The sequence below is a fragment of the Plasmopara halstedii genome, assembly GCF_900000015.1.
Source record: "Plasmopara halstedii genome assembly, contig: Scaffold_110, whole genome shotgun sequence".
NCBI classification, from domain to species: Eukaryota; Oomycota; class Peronosporomycetes; order Peronosporales; family Peronosporaceae; genus Plasmopara; species Plasmopara halstedii.
In genome coordinates, this window is record NW_020187031.1 from 734,720 (window position 1) to 744,592 (window position 9,873).

Here is a 9,873-nt window from a genome sequence, read left to right on the forward strand (position 1 = left end):
AATAGAAAAAAAATCGAGGTATATGAACCGGGATCGAGATTTCTTCCCGCCACAGTGCGGGAATAACCTCATTCGAAGGCGGTATTATTGACATCTATGGAGGGTATCCGAGCATGTGCTGCTCGCATCAAAGACCGTCCGCGTTCATCCCACTTCGCTCGAGAAAGTAGTGGGTATCGGGTATTTGCGGGGCGAAGCGTGGACCTGCTGGAGTCTCAAAAGTTGAGGAATTTTTAGACTCTTTGAGCACGACAGAAGCGATACGATGAGACATGACGAGAATATATATAAGAAATCAGCTTTGTTGCGGAGCAGCTTCATTATTCCAAAGATATTGCATATGTGTAAGTACTAAGCATCTGCGTCTCGTGTACCCCACTCTTCATCAAGAGAAGGGTACATGGATCGAGCTTCCTTGTGGCGCTGTCTAACGAAGCTTCTGCGGAAGATTTTGCCTCCTGTTTGTCGCATAACGGTCTGCTGCAAAACCAATTGCATTCTATCTTACCTCGTGATCGTGGTCAGAATCAACGAGACCCAAATCCGAAATGGAACGCACACATTCAAAGAGGTGGCGCTCACCGCTAGGGTTGTCGATTCCTAACATCCACAACCCGTACTTTGTTAAGCAGCATAATATCTTGACAGATTAGGAGTACCGTGACATTTTGTATTTCGCACGGCTATCAATACCAGTGTACAGTCTGCGAAGGCTTAAAGATGCCAAGTACATATCGTTCTTGTATTCGTGCATCTTGCGACGAGGACACTAAATAACGCTCAATTCTTTATATAACCCTCCAGTTAAGTCTGATAACTGTGACAGAATGGAATGTTGTCTCAGCTGACGAGGGGACGTTTCAATCAAATATCACATATCTATAAGTCAGCAGACACTAGAATGCTCAGTAAGAGAAAACATGGTAAGAGTAGACGACAGGATTTTTACTAACAAGCATTGAGGTAGCAAGTTAATTGGCGAACTGTGAACCGGAGGAGTTCTGTGAATCTTGCCGTCTACAGCGCAAACTTCATATTCAACAAGCCACAAGCACATGCCCCGCAACCTCTGCTTTTGATCACGACTGCACCTTAGCTGTAAAAATTTCGCTTTTGGCCACATCAACAATATGATGAACGAGCTTCCACACGAAGAATCTCAAGATGCGAATGGTGCACGAGGAACGTGATCTGGTGAAGGTCGTTTCTGGTTGAACACTGCGCCACTGCACCGGACCAGTCAACCGGTCAACGTTGACGAGAGGGTCGAATTAGGCCATAACAATCATCTACCTTGCACTGAAGGATTCACAACTGTCTTTGGCCTACTCTGCAGACAGTGTGTATGATTCATGGTTGCGACGGAAGTCGCACTTTTAGTAGAAGAGCTTGGCCGATACGCTTATTGTCGAAGCTTCTTCACGACTAATGAGTAAAGGTGACGATGCGCTGAAGTATAGCGTATAGAGTATAGAATGTACTCGAAAGATCAGTACAATGGTGTTGGTGCCTTGGTCAGCGAGGTCGACTTGGTCACCACACCACTCACCAGTCTCAGATAGTCATACCGTTTTTGAATAATGGTGTTGGAGTCGAAAGCCAGCACGCTAACCTCGGACCTTGTGATGTCGCGATTGCTTTATGAAATTTGGTTTGCAATGAACTAAGCGGCAGCGTCGATGGAATCGCGCATGTCAAGGTCAAGTAATTGTATTAACGGACGATGAACGATGTAAGGGGCAACAAGCGACGAGGAAAGCTATCAGTGATTCTCGCTACTGTGGGAAGAAGTATAATTGGAGATGAATGTTTCTTGTAGGTATTCACGAGAACGCGGAACGGCAGAGGCAGCAGCGCGTTATTTCGCGAAAAGTGAAAACTGATTTAGCAAATTCAATTCTCTAGTGGTGGTAACGCTCGTACCATCATGTCAAGTCGCAAGAGATCGGAGGATTGGGTGCGACGCAGCACATGGTCTACCCAAAAGAGTGTATGAATTACCCGCCTGCTAGTGTACACCTTTAGATAATTGTGTAGTATAACCTGTCCTAATAGGCGCCAAATTGATGTCGACGCTATATGACAAAAAGAGAGTGAGCTAGCGACCACGGCACTGTATGACTCCGATCAGCTTTGAGGAAGCTTAGTCGGCAAGCTCGTCGAGATGCCAAGAAAATACAATCTCGTGAATTTATAACTTTCAGCCTGATCACATCGGGCATGACGGAGTAGATACCAGTGTTTAAAGGCAGTACACTAACGGCATTACTTGACGTCACTTAATTAGTGAAAGCTATGTGATGGCTGTGTGCCAAGTAAGCAAACTTGGATGTTTCATTAAATTCCTCTTGAATCATGCCAAATACATGCTCTCGATTTTTCAAAGCAATATATGTGGCTCCTTGAAGTCTCTTACCTTGAACACTAAGCGCTATCTCATGATAATTAACAACAAAATCCCACTCGCGCACTCGTGTATCTAATTAAAAGATCGTAAGTGCTCGACAAGGCTGCTGAGTATGTTGGGTCTGCAGAGACAGATAGAAACAGTTGTTCAAACTTTTTAAAGTGATTTATTTAGATTGCCAAGTTCTGCAAGCGTTGAGGCATCGTGCAATCGCTTTCGCCTTTGGACACATTTCAACTGAACGGTATTGCTGAATGGACGAGCTATACACTGGTGGAATGTGCACGATGCATGTTGGCGCATGCTGGTAAACCTACTTTTTACTTAGATGATGCAGAAATCGCGTGTTTGTTTTGAGCAATCGTTGTTCCAAACGTGCCAACAGCCACCACAAGTCGTGACCACAAGTCTGGACTGACAAGAAATGCTTGCTGGTGAGCTTGAAAAAGGTTTGGTCGCCAGCTTACGTTTCTTTTCTTGTGCAATAGTACACAAAGCTGGACGATCGAGCAGTGAGGTATCCGTTTCATGGGACTTCGAGCGCGAGAGCTTATGGCGTTGATGAGATTAAAAGTCGATACATGCTATTTAGCCGTAACGCGCGATATATAGAAAGCGTCTTAGACAATCAAACATGGGTTTCAGTAGAAACACCATTTTCATGCAAGATGACGAAAAAGTTGAGCAAAATGTGGCGTAGCCTGAAAGTGTTCTCGGAGTGAGCTGAACGACATCACGGGGATGCAATCGCCACAAGGTAAATACTCGTTTGGATAAATCAATCTCCATGTTTAATTGATACATTCACTGTAGGATTACAGTTTCACGATGATCAAAAAGTAAAATTCTTACTGCATGACGTGAGGCCGACATCGTACTTGCTTTACGGACCTCTTTCTTACAGTTTCACTGTCCGAATCAGTAATGCCTTTACATTTAAAAGAACCCAGAAATACTGTGTGTACCTATTGTATCTCAACCTTGGTCCTCCTGAGCCTCATTCTGAACAGCAGTGTAATGCGTGCATACACCTTGACAGAATTACGTTACCGTTGTAATAGTTGAGGCAGTTCTTGTATCTCGATCTAGCCCAAAAAGTAACATCATTGCACTCAAGGCCTTGCTTGACCAGTCTTTTACTCCCGCAAAAGAAATTTTGCCGGCTGAAAATATTTTCACAATAATTTCATTCGTCTTAAAACAAAAATTGCAAAAGAGCGTACCCGTTCACCCCTATTTACATTCTAAAGCGCCCGTAAAAACTTCCAAATTAACTCCTAATTCCTATTGTTAATACATTGGACGTTGGAAAAGTCGAAAAACTCCCAAACTATGAGCGCTCTGTTCCCAGCACCCGTGCGCTCGTACACGACGTTTTCGGATTCCATTCCATCGTCTACTTCTACTCCATCATCTCCTCAGCGTAATCCTATTGCCCACATCCCTCAATACCCGCTTCGTATCAAACAGCAGTTCGTACCACGTCGTCATGAGGATTTTGGTGACGGTGGTGCATACCCTGAGCTCCATATAGCTCAATTTCCTCTTGGAATGGGTAAAAAAGGTGAAAATGGGTCATTTTCTCAAAATCATATCGGTACATTAGCTCTTCAAGTACGCGGTGAGGATGGCAAAGTAAGTTACGATGCCATTGTGACTCAACAGCATCGTGATAAGACAAAAGTTTACACGAAATTTAGCGACATTGTCGAGAAAGATGATGATGGAGCAGCTTTAATGCTTCCCAGTAAAGATGAAGAAATCGAGACAGCTAATAGGACTCGAGATGCTCTTCAAAGTTTAGTTCAAGGCAAAGTAGCAAGTTCTTTACCAACTAATGTGGGACGTCAAAAAAGCGCCAAGGAGACAGCCACGTACTTTCGGTATACACCAAATGATCAAGGTACGTCAGGAGTTCCAAAACAACGAATTATTCGTATGGTAGAAGTCGCGAAAGATCCAATGGAACCACCCAAGTTTCGACACACGAAAGCTGTACGTGGTCCACCATCTCCACCTGTACCAGTACTACATTCGCCTCCAAGGAAACTTACTGTGGCTGATCAACAATCATGGAAAATACCACCGTGTATTTCAAATTGGAAGAATTCGAAAGGATTTACTATTGCATTAGATAAACGTCTGGCAGCTGATGGACGAGGATTGCAACAAGTGACGGTGAATGACAATTTTGCGAGTTTATCTGAAGCTTTAGCAATTGCAGAACGGAAAGCAAGAGAGGAAGTTAACATGCGAGCACAAGTGCAAAAGAAATTAGCAATGAAACAAAAGGAACAAAAAGAGAATGAATTGCGCGAATTGGCGTCAAAAGCACGAATGGAACGTGCTGGGATTCGAGCAAATTGTGAAGAGGATGAGGATAATCGCAGTCGAAAACTTTACTCAAGTGACCACGAAAATGACGAGAGTGACGAAGAAGGACGTCGTGAAAGAGATGCAGTTCGACGTGAGCGTAAAAAAGAGCGCGAACGGGAAATGCGGATGGAAAAAATGGGTAAAAAAGGTAAAATGGGTCGCGATCAAGACCGTGACATCTCTGAAAAAATTGCACTTGGTCAATTACAAGGTGGAGGTCGTATTGCAGGAAGTGATGGGTTGTTTGACTCGCGTTTGTTTAACCAGTCGCAAGGTATGAACTCGGGCTTTGGCCATGAAGATGAGTACAATGTTTACTCAAAACCAATGGTTGATCGTGGAAAAGCAAGCGTTTACCGTCCAAAAGGTGATGATGGTGCAATGGATGCTGACAAGGAATACGAAGAGCTGAAAGGAGGTCATCAGAAGCGATTCAAAGCTGATAAACAATTTCGTGGTACAGAAGATGTGGCTCAACGTGGTGGACGTGATGGACCGGTGCAATTTTCTTTTGACGAGTTGACGAAGGAGGAAGATGTGACCAATGCACGACCATCTACTGCTCCAAGTGAACGTCGATCGCGCTCAAATTCTTCTAAGCAAAAGATGCGATCGACTCGGGAACGAAAACATCCATTGCCTGAGTCTTCGCCACGTTCTCGTAGTCGTTCTACCTCACCGAAACGTCGTGCTAATTCACCAAGAAGCCGTTCTGGCTCATCAAAATGCCGTTCTAACTCACCGAGTCGTCATTCTGATTCACCAAGACGTCGTTTTAACTCTCCAAAACGTCGTTTCAACTCACCGAGACGTTCACCAAGACGTTCTTCCAACTCAGGTAGCCGTCGTTCCGGCTCACCAAGACGTCGTCTCAACTCACCAAGACGTCGTTCCAACTCAAGACGTCGTTTCAACTCACCAAGACGTCGTTCCAACTCACCAAGACGTCGTTCCAACTCACCAGGCCGTCGTTCCGGCTCACCAAGACGTCGTTTCAACTCACCCAGACGTCGTTCCAACTCACCAAGACGTCGTTCCGGCTCACCAAGACGTCGTTCCGGCTCGCCAAGACGTCGTTTCAGCTCGCCAAGACGTCGTTCCGAATCGCCGAGACAGCGTTCCATCTCTTCATCGCGTTCAAGAAGTCGCAGTAATTTACCGACTCGACGTAGTCGTATATCATCTCCATTTCGTGGTAGAAAACGCTCAGTTTCGCGTGGACGGAAACGGTCACCGTCCCGTTCTCTATCATACGCACGGGAGCGTGGGCGTCCGCGTGCACGTTCGCGTTCTCCGTCTTACTCGCGTAATCGAAGAAAACGTCACCGCTCTCCGTCTTCTTCTCGTTCGTTTTCTCGATCTTCTCGATCGTCATCTCGCTCTCGCTCTCGTAGTAGAAACAATCGTCACCGTCGTTCAAGTAGTGAAGACAGTGACGACGATCCATTCGGGTTAGATCAATTTCTTACGGATGCTCGAAACGGTTCTGGCCAGAAACGCCGCTCTTCTGGCCGTGATCGACGCCGTGACTAACGAAAGGGAGTTTTAATTGACAGCGAAATACATGCGATTGAACATTTTAAAACCATATTACGAGGATTTAACAGTCGAACAAAGAGCTCGGTTTTGATCAAATTACAAGAAATAGACGCTAATAGTCAAGACAGTAGCAATCGCCACAAGTTGACTCAAGGTTGATGCAGAGCTTGGGTCTTTATCTGAAGACTTCGACTCACCTGAAGTGTACAAGCCAATTCCTGAATCTTTCTTCGTATTGCTCATGGCGATCGTGGCATCTGAGTCACTGGTTGTAATCGCGCTATTGATGGGTACATGAGTATTCGTATCACTTGGATTTGACGCGCCAGTGGTTGTTGTTACGGCTGTAAGCAAAATTTTTGGTTGTCCAAAGACGCTAGTAGTGGCAAACCCCGCGAGAATCAAGACAAACAATAGATTCATATTCACTTATTTATGTCTTTCCTCCTGACGTTATGGCGATGAAAACGACGTCGTGATGATGTCGCTTTGTTTTAGTGAATATGAGGGAGAGAGAGAAAACACCATCGGACATGTGGTGATAACAGACATCGTCTGATGCTTATGGTTTTCATTCCTTTTGAAGTGTAGAAATCATTAAGTCAGACAAATGGAACACTCGTTCATTCTTCTCCATACGATTCAAGTCGCCATTCCCACACACTCATGTTTCAGACAGCATTTCACAAGACTCTGGTCTCTCTATACACCAAAAGTATTGATCAATTTGTTTCATCCGATTACCAGACGTGCGACATTATTGAAACTCTCGACTTTATCGCCATCGACAAAGCACATGGCCAATTACGTAAAGGACGTGTCTAGGACCTGGAGTCGTTTTATACTGATTATCTAATATAGACGCTGCATTCTTTTAGTTTAACAGCACTTTTCTAGCGTATAACACAAATCGAATCTGTCTTCTTCACTTGGACATGAATAATATTAGCGATTGCACCTTTACGAATTGTTGACGATCTAGTGACACGGTCACTGACTCCAAGTCCACCTTCCGGTTGTAACACGTGCTCAATGTACTGTGTCCGACTTTCATCAGGAAAGCCTGAGATATGTGGAAAGTTAATGAGATATCCTTCATTCACGTCGAGATGGGTCATGTAGAACTTGAGCTGTCTCATGTGGTCCGATTTAAGTCCAGCTGTGACTGCTTTTAGTTCGAGAATCACAGGCTTTTCAAGTTTCAAGTATAGATCAACACGTCGAGTAGCTATTTGTTGTCCTTTATACTCAATTGGAAGCACCACTTCTGACAAAACCGTCACACCTCGATCTTGTAGCTCTAAAGCCAAAGCTCGCTGATATGTCGCTTCGAGATTATATGGACCAAGAACTCGAAAAACTTCATTGCAAATCAATGGTAATGCTTCTCTGAGCTGATTTGAACTCGTGATCTTCGAATTGACCGACACGTTTGAAGGTTCACCAAATGAAATTTTGTGCAGATTTGTAGCGAGTTCGGCAACAATGTCGCGTGAATTTGTCTCGCTAGTAAGCTCAGACTCAATTTTATCGTCACTACGATCTGGTGATAACAATCGACTGTCAACTTGCTCACGTTCTTTACTTCGGGTATTCATCTTGACAAATATGCACGCGGCTATTTAAGATATACGATAACAGCCAATCAGATTGCTTATCATCGCGAACGTTCTATAGGTGAAACCAGTGCATTGGTTAAAGCTAATTATAAATTAATTCTACGACTTTGAGCCATTAAATGTTTCAGATTTTAGAACTGATCAATAACTAATCATTCTATCGCGATTGTAGACATGCAATGCTTCGTGCTAAATTGATAAGATTCTCGTACTCATGTGTGTATTTAAACTTGAGCACCACAGACTTTTTGAGCAATACTTTTGAGAACTTTGCGTCCAAAAGGGATATAACTTGCTGAGTACCTGTAATAAAGGATTCAGTACCTACTCCATAAACATATTCAATTTCTAACATACCAAACAGCAGCTACACACTGAACAATCACCAGCAGCAGCACCACTAAACCGAGTTGCGGCGCCTTGTAAGAAAAATGAAAGCACAAACTTTCAAAACATCAGAATTCATTCAAAAGTTACAATTTTCGTACCGTTAAAGCAACTACCAGCACCACAACAATCATTGCAAGATAAATGATGGTTGCAATGCGTCGCAAAGGTTTAAACATGAGCTTCACCTGCTGCTTTGGACCCACTAGAAATCCTGATCTATCCACAATACAAACTTATTATAATAACATCACTCCCAATTTTTTTCCAACTTACCCGCAAAGTGAAATGATATTACCAAGACTATAAGTGATACCAAATTTTGTACCATTATCCGAACCGACGATTAAAGCAAACGTTGACTAACAAGAGTAAGAGTTAGCGAATACAATTGAGTATCTCATACGCATATAGTAAATTCATATTACTCCAAAGCTCACGAGAAATCCAAGCACAAAACACGATATGAAACCAATCATGCGCTGCTTTTTCGTCAGATTTGGGCATGTACTGTTAAACATGTCCAAACTGGATGCATTTGAAGCGCTCGTCTTGTTCGTACTGTTCTTTTCACCTGTCATATTCGCTATTGTTTTGCTGGCATCGTTCGCAGCACCCGCCACTTTATCACCAGCGCTGCTGATCACTAACTTGATCTGATCCATCGGGACAACAATTTGGTCTTTTATTACATATGTAACATATGGCCTAAAATAAAGAGATTTATCTTGGAAAAATTGCCGCAAGTTTAATATCGACCACACCAAAAGCGGGAATAATACTTTGTTCAAATAGTAGTAAGTAGTACTTGGATCAATGGCTCCGTTTCTTTGTATCTTGAAATACAATAAGCAGCTGATTTATCAATCGTTGGTTTTTTGACGGCTTGAAAGTTACCAAGTTTTTGCTTGCTTCATCAACTTAGTATCTCAAATGTTAAGTCGTAAATAGCCACAATTAGCTGACCATGATTGTCAAATTTACAAACTAATGCCCAATGATAAATCAAATTTTACAAGCTGAAGTTGAAAGATTGAAATTGTCTGTTCAAAAAGAGCCGTCGTCATCGATTATAGGCAGGTTATCGAGTGACTTTAAGGTGTATACGCTGCGATGCCCCGCATCATCACGAAGGATATCGATTATATTAAGCAAAAGAAATCACATGGACAATTTGGCGATGGACACTGGGAACTTCAAATGACGAAAGATGCAACGGAGTTACACGTCCCCTGGTAACAGGGTGTGTCACACGAGATGGGCATGGTGTGACTGCACCCAAACAAGAATACGGTATGTGGCTAGGTAGCCAGTAGTTATGCATGTATTTAGATTTTACTATATATATTTAGGAAAATCTGAACATACGGCTTTGCCGCAGATAAAAATAAATAAAATCAGTTTCGAATCTTAAATGGAAGAGTAATTAGCCTTGGGTTAAGGCAATAATTACACTTGGAGTAAGCGGATTGCGATCTGCTAACTCATACTTGTTCTAAGTATAGAACGAAAGGTCGGTGACCTAAATTACGCTTCCTCTAAGCG

At 43.2% G+C, this 9,873-nt stretch overlaps 5 protein-coding genes across 5 annotated transcripts; 1 reads left to right on the forward strand and 4 right to left on the reverse strand.

Moving 5' to 3' along the window:
* Positions 1-3,739: 3,739 nt before the first annotated feature.
* Positions 3,740-5,427, forward strand: PHALS_00154 (puff-specific protein bx42; the record flags this gene model as incomplete). The annotated part of the gene is made up of 2 exons (XM_024728481.1): positions 3,740-5,351; positions 5,384-5,427. The coding sequence occupies 2 exons, from the start codon at positions 3,740-3,742 to the stop codon at positions 5,425-5,427; spliced, it is 1,656 nt and encodes a 551-aa protein (XP_024572194.1).
* A 105-nt stretch (positions 5,428-5,532) lies between these two features.
* Positions 5,533-6,230, reverse strand: PHALS_00155 (uncharacterized protein; the record flags this gene model as incomplete). The annotated part of the gene is made up of 2 exons (XM_024728492.1): positions 5,533-5,988; positions 6,042-6,230. The coding sequence occupies 2 exons, from the start codon at positions 6,228-6,230 to the stop codon at positions 5,533-5,535; spliced, it is 645 nt and encodes a 214-aa protein (XP_024572195.1).
* Positions 6,231-6,418: 188 nt separating this feature from the next.
* PHALS_00156 (uncharacterized protein) lies at positions 6,419-6,745 on the reverse strand (the record flags this gene model as incomplete). The annotated part of the gene is made up of 1 exon (XM_024728503.1): positions 6,419-6,745. One exon carries the CDS (start codon positions 6,743-6,745, stop codon positions 6,419-6,421), a length of 327 nt encoding a protein of 108 aa, XP_024572196.1.
* A 470-nt stretch (positions 6,746-7,215) lies between these two features.
* PHALS_00157 (GxxExxY protein) lies at positions 7,216-7,920 on the reverse strand (the record flags this gene model as incomplete). Its single annotated transcript, XM_024728514.1, has 1 exon — positions 7,216-7,920. One exon carries the CDS (start codon positions 7,918-7,920, stop codon positions 7,216-7,218), a length of 705 nt encoding a protein of 234 aa, XP_024572197.1.
* A 245-nt stretch (positions 7,921-8,165) lies between these two features.
* On the reverse strand, positions 8,166-8,993 carry PHALS_00158 (vesicle transport protein sft2a; the record flags this gene model as incomplete). The annotated part of the gene is made up of 5 exons (XM_024728525.1): positions 8,166-8,244; positions 8,299-8,360; positions 8,430-8,547; positions 8,605-8,690; positions 8,757-8,993. 5 exons carry the CDS (start codon positions 8,991-8,993, stop codon positions 8,166-8,168), a joined length of 582 nt encoding a protein of 193 aa, XP_024572198.1.
* Between the last annotated feature and the right edge of the window lie 880 nt (positions 8,994-9,873).